This window comes from Pleurotus ostreatus (assembly GCF_014466165.1).
Source record: "Pleurotus ostreatus strain PC9 chromosome Unknown scaffold_1, whole genome shotgun sequence".
NCBI lineage: Eukaryota > Fungi > Basidiomycota > Agaricomycetes > Agaricales > Pleurotaceae > Pleurotus > Pleurotus ostreatus.
In genome coordinates this window covers 769,474-786,058 of record NW_023503156.1, presented here as the reverse complement: position 1 = coordinate 786,058, position 16,585 = coordinate 769,474, and the positions used below count along the sequence as shown (strand labels likewise).

The following is a 16,585-nucleotide window of genomic DNA, read 5'->3' as shown; positions in this document are numbered from 1 at the left end:
TAAAGGTGTGGACTACTCACTTCTTATAACTTTGCCTCCCTCTTTGCTGCTATGGCTGCTTCCCTCAGTTTCTTGGCCCTAATTGCTCTCCCAGCACGACTAACGCTTTCTCGGCCTAGCTTTTCGCTTATCCACCAACCAATATCTACGACTTCATCTAGGTTGACACCCCCGCTAGACCCGTGCGAGCCGACGACGTGGTATTGAGAGCCTTGCAAGGCATATAGAACATCCTCTGTCGCGACGTTCCCCGTGGCGCCAGGCGAGTATGGGCACCCGCCTAAACCACCCACGGAAGAGTCAATGGTGCGTATGCCTTGCGACAAAGCAGCGATGACATTTGCTATTGCGGTTCCGTAGGTGTCATGGAACTGGACAAAAATCTCGTGTTCAGAGCTTGCCGCTATGCATTAATTGGCAAAAAAGCTCACATGACCCTATGTTGTATGAGTGGTGCGTAAGTTGACAGTGATAATAAGAAACGTACAGCTAACTTTTCGACGGGAACACTCTTCTTGACCTCCTCAATCATCTCAGCAACTTCGTCTGGTGTGCCCATGCCCACAGTATCCCCCAGGCTGACTTCGTAACAACCCATGTTCAAGAGTTCTTTCGCCACTTCCCGTACCTTGCCGTAATCCGTCTTGCCAGAATACGGGCAAGCGATCACAACACTGACATAGCCTCGGACTCTCAGCCCATTCTTGATGGCTTGTTCGGTGACCGGCCGAAGACGAACAAGAGACTCTGCAGTAGTCGTGTTGAGGTTCGCCTTGGTAAAGGCATCAGTGGCTGCAGTGAAGATGGCGATTTCGTCCGTGAGACGGGGAAGAGATAAGAGGTTATCCAGGCCTTTCTGGTTGGGCACGAGCACGGGGTAGTGGTTTCCTTCTCTTTGTTGTATTCCTGACAGAACTTCTGCTGTCCCGGCCATCTGCCATCCTCGATATAAGTACCTGCTCTCATGCTACGCTCGGATATTGACACACCTGCGGCACCCATTTCGGACTCACGAAGCTCCCCGCTTCTATGGTCTTCAGACCAGCACGCGACAGCCTATTGATCAGTTCCACTTTCACGTCGACTGGAATGGTCCCCTTCTCGTTCTGCAGCCCATCACGAGGTCCCACTTCCACGATATTGACGAAGTTGGACGCCGTCGCATATTTTCTACTGGAATTTCGCGCCGACGACGACGCTACGCGTACAACCCGGGCAGGCCAAACCATGGTTCAGACAGAGTGCTGATCAGGGAAAGTTGGGTAAGCTCCGGTTCGGCAGAGATCACAAACTTGAGCCACACTGTTAGCCACTTCGATTTGGAAGGCAAACTAACAAGAAAGTTTTTTCATAGACACCGTTCACTGGCGCATTGGTGTCAAGGGTATGGACAATTGGGCACTAGTGTAGCTGATGAAACGCAGAAATATTTGAAGTCCAATTTACGCTTGTTTTAAAGTTGTTCCCACAGTCAGATACAGTCTTCGATCACCACCAAAATTTTTGAGACCTCCTAATACCAATAATGCCAGACGCATTCTTCTCGTCTACAAAACCACGGAAGCGGAAAAGGACACAGTCTGTTGGCGGCGCAGATAGGTCCTCGCGTCCTGCGAAGAAACAAGCAAAACCAGATGCCCACTCAAGAGGCAAACGCGTCAATGGTCCGTCGAAGGTGAACGGCGGCAAGCAAAAGAAGAGGCAGGATGAAGAGCTGCACTCTGACCGAACCGATGAATCAGACGGGGGAGGAATCGATGATATGGACTTGCGTGCAGCATCCGAAGAAGCGCACAGCGGCGACGAGTACGCGGATGAGACTCCAGCAGACAAGAGGCTTAGGCTGGCCCAGCTGTACCTCGAGTCGGTCAAAAAGGGCCTCGGTGAGTACTCACTTGTATTGTACTTCATGAAACTGTCATTGACATTGATCATTAGCTGATGGTGAATTTGATGCGAAGGAAATCGACAAGGAATTGATATCCGCGAGGTTGAGACAAGACGTATTAGAGCACTCTGGAAAGGTGCATCAGTTTATCGCGAATTCTGTGAGTGTACCGGCATATCCATCAATGGTTATACTAAACCTCTCAGTTCAACTTCGAAGACCCTCCACAGTCATCCATGAAAACGAGAGGCCATCGTTTGTCTGTAACATCCGCCGTCGCTGCCGAATCTGCGAGGTACCTGTTCACGTCCGGAAAAGAGGGTCACATAATTAAGTGGGACATGACGACAGGGAAGAAGCTAGCTACTCTGTTTAAGGTGCGCTCTAATGGGAAGGGAAAGGGTAAGGCTCCGCCAGCGGGCGATGTTAAAGGGCACACGGATGAGGTGCTTGCCCTGGCCCTCAGTTCCGACGGAAAATACCTAGTGAGTGGAGGAAGAGATAGGAGGGTGGTCGTCTGGGACGCTGAGAAGGCCGAGTGGATAAAATGTTTTACTGGCCCAATGTGCCACAGAGATGCTGTATCCGTGAGCTCTTTTCATTCGGTACGAATGGGAACTATCGTTAACACCTCTGTAGTCATTATCTTTTCGCAAAGCGACACATCAACTTTATTCAGGCTCTTTTGATCGCACGTTAAAAGTCTTCGATCTCACACCATCTGTAATGGGGTATGTCGAGACCTTGTATGGTCATCAAGACCACGTTCTTTCCGTCGACGCTCTTCGCTTGGAGACTTGTGTTAGTGTGGGTGCTAGGGATAAGACGGCGAGGTTCTGGAAGATTGTCGACGAGACGCAGCTAGTGTTTAGAGGTGGCGGAAGGAGTAAGGTCAGAGAGATGCTAGAGGGCGGGTTACGGGGTGATGATGATGGGGAGGACAACACGATGGACGTTGACGGACGTTCTACGAAACGAAAAGGAAACGAAGCCCAGAAGTTCATCGAGGCCAGCTTAGAATGCATAGCCATGATTGACGAGTCGACTTTCGTTAGTGGCGGTGATAGCGGGTACGTACCAAACCCACCATCGTCTGCATCCATGTTTCAATTGGTTTGCAGCTCGATAAGTCTGTGGAGTACTACGAAAAAGAAGCCGATATTCACTCAACCTCTCGCCCACGGACTCAACGAGGCGCAATCGGAAACTGAAGGAGTCATACAAACACCTCGTTGGGTGACCGCTTTGGCAAGTCTGCGATATTCAGATATATTTGCGTCAGGTAACTTCCACCATGCCGTACCATTAACTTGCTTACCTTAGGCTGACTGCACACCAGGATCCTGGGATGGCGACATACGCATATGGAAGCTCGACCCAAAACTCAAATCCTTCGAGCTTGCTGGCAAACTGTCTCTTCCAGGCGTCATCAACTCTCTTCAACTTCTCTCACCGCCCAAAGGGTTCCTATCGAGTACTTCATGGCTAGCATCGCAATCATCATCGCAACCGGACGAGCAGGTAACGGCTACCCGTCTGTCAAAAAATAAAATTGGTGTACCCGAGTCAATACTACTCATCGTTGGCGTGGGGCAGGAGCACCGACTTGGGAGGTGGCTGTCTGTAAAGGAGGGCTCCTTTAACGGTTCATATGTCGCAGTATATTCACCTCGGACGCTAAACTAGTAGCTCGCAAGCTTTTGAGCCTATGTATCCGTCCATTTACCAGGATAATGCATCTATTACCACAAATACATCACAATCGCCAGTTTTAACCGGTTTTCCTTCATCGACTTCTATATACATGTGCCGCCGATCTTGGCACTTGTTTAAACGTTCCGTGACTTGGTTATGGCTCCCACTCCAACTGATCTGGGCATGCTTAACACCGACTTGCGGGGCTTGTCTTGTAGTCAGCCGCGAAGTCGAATGTCTTGTGGCGACACGTCGGTGGATGCTATAGGTTCTCCCTAGTACTTCCTCAACTTCTCACAACAGCCCCCGAGTCTCAAAGCAACCTCGCAATACAAGCATTCATCGGGAGTATTGTAGGCTGACCCGTACCTAGCAGTACCGAACTCTACCACACATGACCTTTTTAGACCTTTCGCTGGCAGTCAGACGTAGTGAACGTCGATTATTTGGATACCGGTATCGAGTCTATTTCCCCGACGTTCGATAGTAGTCAATTGCGGTGAGCGGTAGTCGTGTCCTTTTCTCGGTACCGATTGTCATAGGATGATCCATACTGAATCCGTAAGTTTTAGACTTCTTCCTAGTTGGTGGTATGACCTCGGCACCTATACGTGCATAATTAACGGAGCATTCACATGGGGAGTTTATGCGGACTGGAATGTATGTGGAAAGCGCGGCTTTATTCAGTACGGAATGAACGACTGTGTGCGTATATTCAACGATACATTAGTGGTAATAAACATAGAATCACGGTCTTTCAAAGACCTTTTTACAGAGGTATACAAAAGTTTTAGGTATTTACAAAGCAGGGACGGCGTTGGCAACCAGCATTTCGAAGTAAGCCTGGAAAGAAGAATGTGAATACACGGAAGCCATTTGATGGTATGGGAGGCTCTTACCTGGAACCAGGTACCAGCTTCGGGAGCGGGCTTCTTGGCAGAGGCAAGACCACAGTGACCGTCGTAGCGAACGGCGGAAGTGTCAGAGGTTCCATCGGATTCTCCTCCAGGCTTGACCCAGACGATGGCATCGATGAGCGAGGAGCCAGTGCTGGTGGTGGGGCGAGTACCGAACCCGGCGTTGTCGACGTTGCACCTGAGACGGAATCAATACGAGGTGGTGATTGAGTGGGATCGCAACTTACCAGTCACCCCAAGCTCCGCGGATGCCTTGGACAGCAGACCGACCTTGGTCGACGATGAAGTGAGCGGGGAAGCCACGGGAAGAGAGTTCAGGAGCGAGGGCCTATGATACAAATCGTTAGAGACGTCCAAATTAACACGAAACAATCACTGACGTTGATGTAGTGGATCTCATCGTAGTTGGCATTGGGACTGGTAACTGGGTCCGGGGAAGGAGCGTTCAAGAGGTTGTAGTTGGCAACGTTGGTAGCGAGACCACGGAAGAAGGAGGGGGATCCGGCGTTAGTGTAGAGGTTAGCGAACAATTGAGCAGCGGGGCCCAAGTTGGCGGGCCATCCGAGCCATCCAGCGTGGCCAGCATCGACGTAGGAGTAGACACCGACAGTGTTGAGTTTCTGGAGAGCATAGGTGACACCCTCGGTATAAGCGGCCTGTGCACCGGCACACTTAGCAACGTTCAAGTTGGTGACCATGTTGGCCAATGAATCGGGTTCGACAACAGCAACAACGCGGATTTGAGGGTACTCTGAGAGGCAAGCTAGATCAGTAATAGCAGAAGTAACAAGGGGGCAACACGTACGGGCGATCTGGGCAACAATCTGGTCGACGTAGTTCTTGTAGTTGGCGAGACCGTTGTTGGCAATGGAAAATTCACCATTGGAAGCCAAAGCGGCGCAGTCACGGTCGGGCAGGTCGTAAACGACAATTTGGACCAATTGGTTGCGGCCAGTACTTTGTTGAATGGAGAGGGCATCAGCCAAGTACGTGCCCAAAGTGGGGACCTTGGCGACGACGTCGAACCAAATGAAGGTGGGGATGTTGGCGACTGAGGCAGCCTTAGCAGCGAGGGCAGGGTTGCTAATGGCGGAGACGGCAGCGGCAACTTCATCAGCGTAGTAAGGGCTGAGATAGATCTATTGGAACAACATTCAGTGAAGTCACTGACACCAGAGGACGTGACTTACGTCGTAGCCAATGTAGGGGTTGCCTGCGTCTGGGGTGGGCTGAGGACCGGAGGAAGTGCTGGTTGAGGTCGGGGGTACTGAGGGTCCAGATGAGGATGACGAGGACGTTGGAGGTGCGACAGTTCCACCGCGGCTGTATTTCTTTGAGTTGGCAGCAGTGGCTTAAAGTTTCTTGAATACTCACAGGCACTGGTGATAATAATCGTTGATCACATTGCAGACCAATCCAGCATCACAAGTGGTAGAACCAGCTGTAAGAGGAAATCAGAACGCGATTCACCACGACCAGTATAACAAATAAAAACTTACTGTAGTTAATGCCACCGCATTGTCCCCACTCTCCAACAGCGAGAGTGAAAGCCGGTACGAGAGCGACGAGCCCGAGAAGGGTGGAGAACTTGAACATCCTAAATCTGGAGGAGTAGAGATGGCCTGGTGAGGACTTGTGCTAAATTCCATGGGCCTTTTATACGATTTCCCTTGCATTTTGCTTATGTCGAGAAGGCGTTCGTAGAAAAGCCGGCTTTCACCCGAGTCACCTAACGGAAAGACGTCGGAATGTGCGTGGTCATCTGGTACAACCCGCAACAAGGGGCGACCAGGCGCGTCAAATTAGGCGAATGAAGTCATTACGCGTTCGGTTGAAAGTCGGTGGGGTATCAGGAAGTAAAGAACCAAGGAAGGGAAGGAACGAACTTGACTTTGATCACTGAGAAGCAAGAAGCGCTGCAGATCACGTCTGTTTGCAGAATTAAGACTTTGTTTACTTGTTGCGGATACGTGTGCATGTAAGGTATCTATCGTACGAACGCCTTGACCTCGACAACGCCCTGGTCCAAAGGCCAGGGCGTGACCTTTAGGCTATCATCCTGACCGGGTTCTAACCGCTTCCCTCTGACCTTCAACTTCATCGCCGCAGGTTTGCCCTTAGGGATTACTTCCACGCGGAATTCATTTTCGTCCTTCCAGCCAAGCATTTCTCCTATCCGTAGAATATGCGAAGGCGTTGCGTCGTATTTTCGCAGGGGGAGTTTGTACGAAACCTTGGGGACGTTATTCTTCAGGACGATCGTCATCTTCACTACCACGCCGTCGACCTGGTAGATGTCGTTGATAAAGACCCCGTTCGCCTCTTCCGAACCATCAGCATTAACCAATTTCCCTTCGCCGTGCCGTGCATCCTCCCACCAATCGCCGGAGTAAACTGATTCATCGGCGTACGTGATTGTACCACGCCCGTGTCGCTTTCCAGATCGTACTTGACCAACGTAGTAGTGGCCCTCCGACTGGTTGGTAAGGAACCCCCAGCCTTCGTCGTTGAGGAGACTCCAGTCGTACTCCTTCTGCACAGGCTGGTGTGGCAATAGGCTGTAATGAATAAACCTCGATTCCCCGCTCTTCTGGGCCTCCTCAAGGCCCTTCGTAAGTGCGCGTTTAGGTCCGTCAAGAGCGCGGAAATCGGCATCGAACGCAGGATCGGCAAAAAATGCGGAGAAACTTGTCTTTGCTGCTGTGCCATCGGGGTTTGTGTCTTTCTTATCCTCATCCTCGCGCCAAGACCGAATGCTCTTGATCAATAAGTTGAACGTGTTCGTTGCGCTATTGATATTCGGAGATGGGGGGATAATTACCACTCCAACAGTTCCTCCGCCGACCTTGGCCATCGAGTTTCGAAGCTCGTTGATTGATGCCAACGGAGCCTTCTGGGCTTGGGTGAGAGAGTTGATGGCGACGAGGAGCTCCAGCTTCGCTTCATCTTTGGTGCAGATTTTGATCCCATCCTTGAACTCCGTGGTAATGCGATCTATGAATGCCTGAACGCCCTCTACCTTGTCTGCTCCCTCCTTTCTCACCGAGATGAGGAACTTGCTGAGCTCCTCCCTGGCTTTCCCCATAGCCTTGTCGACAGCGAGCTTCCTATCACGGCATTCGTCCAAGAAAGTAGGGCAGAAGTCGCCTATCCCGCCTTCGAGCAAGCTCACTAGCCTCGCGCGTCGGCCAGCCAAGCGGAAGAACTCGTCGTATGCCTGGCACAGGCTCAGCAATTTATGTTGCTCGAGCTCGTAGAGCATCAAAGCCTCCGGCGATCCATCCACGAACTGGGTTATCGGGGTAAGGGTGAGGGTGCATGGAACACCGTCGCCGACGAGAGACGGCCATTTCTTGATGACTTCGAAGACACCGCCTACGGTGGTTGGAATTTCCATCTCCGCTGAAGCCCAATCACCATAAACCTTAAATTCACAACTCGAGTTCAACTCCTTCGTCTTCTCATCAGAGTCCACGCTCGCCTTCCCGCTCGCGCTGAAGTTTCCTGCCATGCCCTCCATGAACGACGCCTTGAAGCTGCCTTTGATCACTCTGCCACTTTCTGAGGTCGAATCCTTCTGGACAATGTTGGCGATCAAGGTTCCACCGTATCGAATGGCTGTCACGACGTGGGTGGCACCCATGGCAGAGACCTGCTCCCATTTCGGTTGCTTGATGCACTGGCCGATGTCGAGGCGCTTGTTCTTCTTCTGTACAATGCACGTCGCGGAGACTTCGTGGGAGGAGACGTTCGACTTGCTCGCGTCCAGGTATTCACCAGAGCCGGATAAGGATATCATGCCACCCATGATGGACACAGCGAGCTCGGCCGTAATCTTCAGCGATTTGGAACGGTCCGACTGGCTCTTGACGTCGGAATACGAGATCATGGTGCTTGGGTGATTCTCTTCGCGGATGGAAGCTTCGAGGGCCGCCTTCTCGAAAAGCTGGGTATTCAAGAGTTGCTCGCTGCTGCCGTTGTAAAGCTGCCCAAGGAAGGCCGTTCGACCCAATCCAGGCGTGGTGAATTCATTCTGCTTCAATCCCATAGTTCTGGAACGGCGAGGTCAGCTGTATGAGCAACGACAAGCAAGTTGACGACCTACGAGTCTCGTACTGGCGTCTGTCAACTGTATGTGATGAAGTATGCGAGTGCCCGAGACTAAGGGAGCGGTTCTATTGACTACCCCAGCACGAAAGGCCCATTCAAATACGAAGTACATTAGGCCAGTACCAGAACAGGAATGCGGTATCCCGCGCCAATCATGTCGCCCGCCAATGAAGAGTTGTTCTGGCCTTAGAACAAAGGCCTACTTCGTGCCTCGCAGTTTTGGCTTATTGGACACTGGTGCCTTGGTCTATCCTACGTCGATGCGGAATACTTCAAAGGCCTTGTGCACGAGAGCTCTATCGGACGCAACACTCGTGCCTATCATCGTTTGCGGGGACATAAATTTACTTCCGGAAGCGCAATTCCAGGCCACAACGCGATCGGTTACACCTCTTGCCCCTGGCGTCACACCTCAAGGTGTCACAATCGATGATGTGCCTCTCGGAGGTCCTCAACTGACAAACTTCCATCTCGCCGCTGGCTACTTACGCGTACCTCGAGAGGTACACTCCGACCTACCCCTTCGTTCTGTCCTGTTCTATCTCTTGAATTAGGCACTTTCCCATTCTACAGTAAGCGGCATGAACCCTCATGAACCGCACGTTGAGAAACGAGACACAATGACCCTGTACGGACCAATACCTTCTCCGATGGCACCTCTGCATCGCATTGTTCCAAATTCACGTTGGGGAGATCACACGCTGTGCCTATTGCCGCATTTAGTTCTAACTATGAAGGCCCAGTGTCAAAGCTCAGGACTTCAGGTCGATTACGCAGCAATCCAGAACAGTTACCATTGGGAGCGTTGTGAGTGTCGTTCGATAAATACTGCGATAGTGGTAGGACTTCTCTCAGTATTCTTCGAACCCTTGCTCCCTTTCTTCGAACTACCTGAAGCGTAACTTTGTCGCCGTCATCAAGAGGACACGATGTCTGAGTAAGTCCTTCAGCTGGCATCCACCTATATTTCTTACTAACGAATGTCTACGTCTTCGTTGGTATTACGAACAGCCTACTAACTACCTCGCTCCCTGTTGAATTGGCGCAAGGTGGAGCTATCCCAACACCATCAAACGCCGCTACCCCTCCAACGTCGAAACCCGATTGCAACCCCTCAGCTCCAGCCACACAACCCAAGCCCGACACTACTCCTGCGCCTCCCTCGTCTAATCCTTCTCCAGCCCCCGCCCCAACCCCAGTAGTCGCTCCAGGGCCAGTGCCACCAGTCGTGCGCAAGATGCCCGATTTCCCTCCTTGGGTTGACAACTCCAAGATGACCCTGACGCCATGGAAGAAGGATTCACTGACAATCTTGCTAATCGGAGAGACTGGCGTCGGCAAGACTGCGTTCATGGATCTTCTTGCCAACGTCTGTGCCGGACGCGTGATGGAGGACTTCAAAGTTGAGCATAAGAAGGACAACGAAGCTGGGGGTAACGGATCTGGAAGTCAAACTAACAAGCCGAAGCTTTATCACATTAAATGTGCGAACGGGTATATGGTGCATGTTTTGGATACCCCTGGCCTGGCGGACACTCGAGGGACTGACTTCGACGACGCTCACAAAGCCGCCATCGCAGAAACTATCAAGGACCAGATAGGTAAGCACGCTTGATTCGTTTAGTTATCGAGATGGATGTTAATCAAGTCTTCAAACCCCAGAAACGATCGATTGCGTCCTGATTCTGGCGAATGGCACGCAAGAACGATTGCCCATACCTACCAAATACGCGATCACGGTCATCTCGGGGATGTTCCCCAGCTCCATCGTTGACAATATGGCCTTCATCTTTACCATGGTCGCCAATTCCCTTCAGTTCAACTTCAAGCGGGACGGCCTTGACGTTGCTGTCCGCAAGACGAAGTTCTGGGCAATCGACAACCCCCTCGCTGGTTGGGTGAAATACCAGAAAAGCTTAAACGATGAGGAGCCGCCCGAGGATTTTATTTTGGAAGACATGCGCGAGACCGTCCACGCAACTTACGCGAAGACCATGAAAACTTTGAATAGTTTCTTCAAATGGGTGGATGAAAGGAAAGTGCAGCCAGTCAAGGAGATCAACGATCTGTACAACATGTCGAACAAGATCGAGGCCTCTATTTCCGACGTCCTTGCTCGTATCACTCAAACGGAAGCGCAGAAGACAGAGCTCATCAAACTCCAAAACGAGATGGAAACCCAGAAGCAAGTGAGTACATCTGATGGCCTCTCGAGTGAGCATGTTATTGATTATCTTGACTTCTGGTAGATCAAGAAGATCAACGTGAACTACACGACCATCATCAACAAGCCTTTCCATGTCCACGAGGGGACAGGGGAAGTTCACAATACCCTTTGCTGCGCTTCCGAATGCTACCACAATTGCCACGAGAATTGCAACGTCTCGTTCACCTTGGACCGAGATAAGCTCGGACGGGATTGCAATGCCTTCTGGAAGCAGCGCGTCGGTCCGGACGGCGGCTACATCTGCGACGAATGTGGCCATTCTTCGAAACTCCATCAGCATTATCGCGACAAGTGGGTGGTGAAGGAGAACATAGAGACGACCGAGGATAAGATTGCGAAAGAGAAGTTCCTGGCAGCTAGTTCTGAAGAGGATCGTATCTTGGTCATGAAGCAAAATATCGATGAGAAGCTCAAGAAATTAGAGATCAGCATGGCCGACGACGAAGATCAGCTTAGTTCTATTTGTTCGGAATACAACAAGCTGGCGCTGTCAGGGAGCTTCGTTGGATATATCTCGCAGGCCATTCTATTGCTGCAGATGCACGAGAAGAAGATGACGGAGGAAGGGGCTCCTGCGGACGCACTCGCTCGAATGGCAGAACGAATCAAGTCGTTGCAGAAGAGGCGGGATGTCGTAGAGCAGGCGATGAGGGATAAGAAGGCGAAGAATGGAGTCGTCGGGTACATCAAAGACAAACTGAACTCTGCTAAAGAGGCCTTTATGGGTTGAAGATTTATTCTGCTGTATGGCTATGTATAATAGACCTCCTCGTTTCCATTCGGTCGCATACCAGAGGCTCAAGGCTGTGCATTTTGACAGGAAATGACACGCACCGCGTTTGTCTAGAGTCATACAAGATAGGAGGCGTAGTTCAAGGGTCCGTGGGGCAGCTATAAAATGGTTAGAGAGCAAAATGCTGTCGCCAATCATCCCCTCGAATTACCAACATGCAAGACCAACCACCAAGCTTCGACGCCGTCAACGTTTTGGAACTTCGTACCGCCGATGTTAGCAAAATCCTGAAAGTCAGCGTGTACACCAACCTTGCCGAAATTACGCGGCTCTACAAGTTCAAGGTTAAGACGGGACAAAACCAGGTGAAGATCAATGGATTGCCGGATCTTATGGACTCAGACTCCTTGAGGTGAGCAAGAGAGGGCTATGGTCGTCTGGGCTTGATGCTTAATCAGTTCCTTGTAGGGTTGAAGCACGAGGTCCTGCCAGCATTCAAGGTGTCTCCACTGGCCCGACTCCAACTCCACCCGTACCGACTACCTCGCAGGAGCTCAAGAAGTTACAGAAAGAGAAGCGGCTCGTCGAAAACGCCATAGAACGATGCAAGGCGTCAATTGCTGCATTGCGATCCTACGTCTCATCGGTTTCTGCCGATCGTGTTCCCTCAGAGAACCTAGGCCAGTTGCTACAACACTGTGAGACTGAAGGCGAGCGACTTGCTTCAAAGCTACTTGAGCTTGAGGATAAATTGACCACGTCGGATGCGGCTATCGAAGCGGAGCAGAAGAGACTTTCAGGAGCCGACGAAGTTGATACCGTTGAGTACAAGCTCGATGGCTCCGACGGACCTGGGAAGCTGTACCTCGGTTTGACTGCATCCATTGGCTTGTTTGCTAACGAGGAAGGTGATGTAGAATTAACACTGATTTATGGTAAGCCTCGATATAGCTCGCGCTCCCGTTTATCGTTTACTGACATAAGTTTCCAGCCGTTCACCAGGCTACGTGGAGAGCCGGCTACGATGTGCGCGTAGACATGCAGGCTAAAGACACGCCTGTAGTCCTCACATACAAGGCCATCATCCATCAGACCACTGGCGAGGTAAGTAATGCCCTTGTTGCCTACGTTCATCACTAATCTGCTACTCTGGACAGTCCTGGACAGATGTTCCTTTAACATTGGAAACCGTAGCACCCACGTATGGCGCTCATATTCCAACATTATCCTCGTGGCCCCTCTCCGTCTATGCTCCCGCCCCTCCTTCGCCCATTGCTTTGGCCAGCTATGCTTCCGCAGCCCCGGGGGGCTTCCGTCTGTCCCGCAAGACAACACGCGGAGCGTTCCAAGCGGACATCGTCTCCCAAGGAGCACTGAGCGCCACTTACCAAGTTCCAGGTCTCATCACTATTCCAACAGACGGACAGAACCACAGTGTCACGATTGTTGAGCTGGAACTTGGTGCGGAGATGTCTTGGATAGTCGTTCCGAAACTCGATAAGAGGGTGCATCTGAAAGCGAAGATCAAGAACGCCTCTGAATACACTCTTCTCCCCGGCGAGGGTAGCATTTATGTCGACGGGAGCTTCATCTCAAAGTCAAACATCCCCTCCGTTGGGCCCCAAGGCAGCTTTGATTGTTCACTCGGGTATGTCATTTCCTCAATTAAAGAGGAATATGATCATTAACAGCTCCCTCTCAGAGTCGATCCCTCTATCGACGTTACATATCACCCTCTTTCTAAGAATATTTCGAAGTCGGGATTCTATACAAAGAACTCAAAGTATAGCTACAACCAACGCATCACTGTTTCCAACACCAAGACCAAGCCCGTTGACAATCTCAAAATCGTGGACCGCATTCCTATCTCCGAGGATAGCCAAATCACTGTGAAGCTCATCAGCCCTTCATTGTCCCTTCCGTCGAGCGGCACCGATACAGTGGCGCTGTCATTCGGCAATGCAGACAAGGCGAAGGACGCTGCGGAACGCCCGCTGATGCCCCCAGTGAAAGTGAGTAGCGGGGTTGCTGCTCAGTGGGACGGGGCGGACGATCCTCAGGGCGACATCACCGCCCTCGGGAAGGACGGGAAGCTCAACTGGTTGTGCTCGATTCCGCCGCAAAGCACGACAAACGTGTCTTTGCAATGGGAAGTGGAATCTGCCGCGAACATTACCATCACTGGGCTCTAAATGGTGCTCGGCACACGTTGCCATATAGCAGACTCGCAATATGTGGTTCTGTTCATGTACTATTTGTGGATCTTAAACGACACGGACGTAACTTCCGATGATGTTTCCTCGTGTTAACAAATAAAATGGTCTCATTACATATACTCCTTTCGATTATAAGAAATATAGTCACTAGGGTCGCCATTTCAAGGATTCTCCCCTTTCGTGTAAGTAGTCCTTGGAACGCACATAGTACCGTGGAATTTCGTATACAAGTACAACCATCAGTCGAGTCTACAAACCATTAACAGTGATACTTGCAGGAGCTAGCACTTCCCATTGCAGCGAAAGGTTCACCGTGCCTTGGGGCGGGATTGAACACAACCAATTCAACTTGCCATCCTTCCCGAGGGCGGTGATGTCACCCTGAGAATCGTCCGCCCCGTCCCACTGAGCGGCAACCCCACTACTCACTTTCACTGGAGGCATCAACGGACGGTCCGGGTCATCCTTCGTTTTGTTGGACGCTGTGTCTTCGCTGATGGACGGTAAAGAGATAGTACCGACGGACGTGCTGATCGACGGGAGGCTCAGCGAGGGGTTGAGGAGCTTCACGGTGATTTGACTGTCCTCGGAGACAGGAATGCGGTCGAGGACTTTGAGGTTGCCGACTGGCTGGGTCTTGGTGTTGGCGATAGTGACGCGTTGATTGTAGCTGTGCTTAGAGCTCTTGGTATAGAAACCTGTTCGCGAAGCGTTCTTGATAAGGGGGTGGTACGTGACTTGGATGGAGGGATCGATTCTGCGAGACAGATAGGTATTGAGCGGTGCTATTAGCAACAAATGTATAGTCGACTTACCCAAGAGAGCAATCAAAACTTCCTTGCGGAGCCACGGAAGGGATGTTCGACTTCGAGATAAAACTGCCATCGACGTATATGCTTGCTTCGCCAGGGAGGAGGGAGTACTCGGACGCATTCTTCACCTTCGCCTTCAGATGCACCCTCTTGTCGACCTTCGGCACAGTTATCCAAGACATCTCCGCGCCAAGTGTCAGCTCAATGATCGTAACACTGTGGTTCTGAGAATCGCTAGGAATGCTGATGAGGCCAGGGACTTGGTAGGTGGCGCTGAGGGTTCCTTGGGATACGATTTCGGCCTGGAAGGCTCCGCGCGATGACATTGGTAGCGGAGCACATGCAGCTGTGGTATACATTACCAAATCATCATCCGAGCTCAAGCGTGCTGTCGACTTCTTCTTTTTCTTGATTCTCAACTCGGGCCTGGGCGGCGTCCACACAGAGAGATACCACGAAGATAGCGTCGGAATGTCCGCGCCATATGTGGGGGTCACTGTTTCCAAGGTCAGTGGGACGTCTGTCCAAGACTGTCCAAGTAGGTTAGCAGGGAGCGTTTGTTTCATTGGGGGAACTACATGCCTCGCCAGTAGACTGTGTAATGTTGGCTTTGTAAAGGAGCACGACAGGTTTGTCGCTGGCATGCATATTGACGCGTACGTCGTAACCAGCGCTCCAGTTGGCTTGCCGTACAGCTAGCAACCGTCACATCAGAGTCTGAAGAATGCTGAACCGAAAATACGCATACCGTATATCAGGGTTAGTTCTATTTCCCCCGCTTCGTGGGCGAATAGACCGATAGATGCCGTCATACCGAGCCCGTCTTGCTCAACGTTGCCGCCTTCGAGTTTCTTCTCCTCTGCTTCCACGGCCTCGGTGACCGCGCTTAGCTTCTCCTCAAGTTCCAGTAGCTGGGAATCAAGTCTTGCGCCTTCTGTCTCGCAGCTCTGCAGCAACTGGCCGAGGTTTACAGATGGAATGTTAACAGTCGTTGTCGACGCAACATAAGAGCGTATGGATCCGATGGACGCGTTACATCGTTCGATAGCGCTTTCAGCGAGTCGCTTCTCTTTCCGTAGATTCTTGAGTTCCTCTGAGGCAGTCGGTACCGGCGGTTGAGGAGTCGAACCAATGGTGACTCCTTGGATGCTCGCAGAACCTCGTGCCTCAACCCTAATAGTGACCACATCTCATTCAGCGGTAAAACCAATCAAACAGGCTCGCAAACGCACCTCAAGGACTCCTCACCCATAACATTCGGTAACCCAGAAATCTTCACCTGATTTTGCCCCATTTTGACATCGAACTTAAAAAGCCGCGTAATTTCAGCCAGCCCGGTGTACACGCTGACCTTAGTGATTTTGCTGGCATCCACCGAACGAAGTTCCATAACGTTGACGGAGTCAAAAGCTGGTGGTTGGTCTTGCATGATGGAAGGCTGAGGGGAGAAATGATTCGGTGAGTGATTTATATCGACAGCGACCCCAGTGGACCCTTGTCTCCTATCTCGTGGTGGAATGACTCCAGGTCTCTCAGAAACATGCAGTGCACGCCAATTCTCCCTTAGAGCATAGCTTTTGCCCTTCGATATGCAAAGTGGCCCGCTGTGCGAGGCGTCCGCAGTTGTAGCAAGCTCGTAAGCCAAATTAGATATGACCTCAAAACATGCATCCTCGGCATGGATTTGGAAGCGGCCCTCCTTTACATAAATTGAGCTGCCTGCATGAACTGTTTAGACGTTTGCTAGCACCACCCACTGTTGCGCACCCTTGTATATTCTTGACTCTACGTCCCCCCTCGTCCATGGGATCACAGCAGAGTCGATCGAGTACCGTCAACCACCTCAAAACCAAGTTTCGCCATCGCCGTGACTCCCAGAGTTCAAGCTCAAGCTCTGACCAACGAAGGGGACACGAGAGCAGCAAATCAGCACCGTCTTCTAATGGGTCAAGGGGATCTACGGGGAGTCCAGCAGCGCCGGCTGTGC

General features: G+C 51.4%; 7 protein-coding genes across 7 annotated transcripts; 3 read left to right on the top strand and 4 right to left on the bottom strand.

Annotated features, from left to right (window-relative positions):
• Positions 1-23: 23 nt before the first annotated feature.
• Positions 24-1,229, bottom strand: PC9H_000253 (uncharacterized protein; the record flags this gene model as incomplete). Its single annotated transcript, XM_036769915.1, has 3 exons — positions 24-403; positions 484-934; positions 990-1,229. 3 exons carry the CDS (start codon positions 1,227-1,229, stop codon positions 24-26), a joined length of 1,071 nt encoding a protein of 356 aa, XP_036635760.1.
• A 296-nt stretch (positions 1,230-1,525) lies between these two features.
• RRP9 (pre-rRNA processing protein) lies at positions 1,526-3,574 on the top strand (the record flags this gene model as incomplete). The annotated part of the gene is made up of 6 exons (XM_036769914.1): positions 1,526-1,883; positions 1,939-2,048; positions 2,095-2,475; positions 2,528-2,958; positions 3,010-3,170; positions 3,228-3,574. 6 exons carry the CDS (start codon positions 1,526-1,528, stop codon positions 3,572-3,574), a joined length of 1,788 nt encoding a protein of 595 aa, XP_036635759.1.
• An 807-nt stretch (positions 3,575-4,381) lies between these two features.
• Positions 4,382-6,096, bottom strand: CEL3_1 (Beta-glucosidase cel3A; the record flags this gene model as incomplete). Its single annotated transcript, XM_036769913.1, has 7 exons — positions 4,382-4,426; positions 4,483-4,678; positions 4,728-4,828; positions 4,881-5,639; positions 5,691-5,823; positions 5,875-5,941; positions 6,000-6,096. 7 exons carry the CDS (start codon positions 6,094-6,096, stop codon positions 4,382-4,384), a joined length of 1,398 nt encoding a protein of 465 aa, XP_036635758.1.
• Positions 6,097-6,487: 391 nt separating this feature from the next.
• PC9H_000250 (uncharacterized protein) lies at positions 6,488-8,548 on the bottom strand (the record flags this gene model as incomplete). The annotated part of the gene is made up of 1 exon (XM_036769912.1): positions 6,488-8,548. The coding sequence occupies one exon, from the start codon at positions 8,546-8,548 to the stop codon at positions 6,488-6,490; it is 2,061 nt and encodes a 686-aa protein (XP_036635757.1).
• Positions 8,549-9,539: 991 nt separating this feature from the next.
• PC9H_000249 (uncharacterized protein) lies at positions 9,540-11,567 on the top strand (the record flags this gene model as incomplete). Its single annotated transcript, XM_036769911.1, has 4 exons — positions 9,540-9,547; positions 9,622-10,211; positions 10,273-10,799; positions 10,860-11,567. 4 exons carry the CDS (start codon positions 9,540-9,542, stop codon positions 11,565-11,567), a joined length of 1,833 nt encoding a protein of 610 aa, XP_036635756.1.
• Positions 11,568-11,785: 218 nt separating this feature from the next.
• On the top strand, positions 11,786-13,762 carry PC9H_000248 (uncharacterized protein; the record flags this gene model as incomplete). Its single annotated transcript, XM_036769910.1, has 5 exons — positions 11,786-11,982; positions 12,039-12,505; positions 12,562-12,674; positions 12,728-13,218; positions 13,273-13,762. 5 exons carry the CDS (start codon positions 11,786-11,788, stop codon positions 13,760-13,762), a joined length of 1,758 nt encoding a protein of 585 aa, XP_036635755.1.
• Positions 13,763-14,035: 273 nt separating this feature from the next.
• On the bottom strand, positions 14,036-16,027 carry PC9H_000247 (uncharacterized protein; the record flags this gene model as incomplete). Its single annotated transcript, XM_036769909.1, has 5 exons — positions 14,036-14,543; positions 14,602-15,118; positions 15,177-15,293; positions 15,347-15,771; positions 15,831-16,027. The coding sequence occupies 5 exons, from the start codon at positions 16,025-16,027 to the stop codon at positions 14,036-14,038; spliced, it is 1,764 nt and encodes a 587-aa protein (XP_036635754.1).
• Positions 16,028-16,585: the final 558 nt, after the last annotated feature.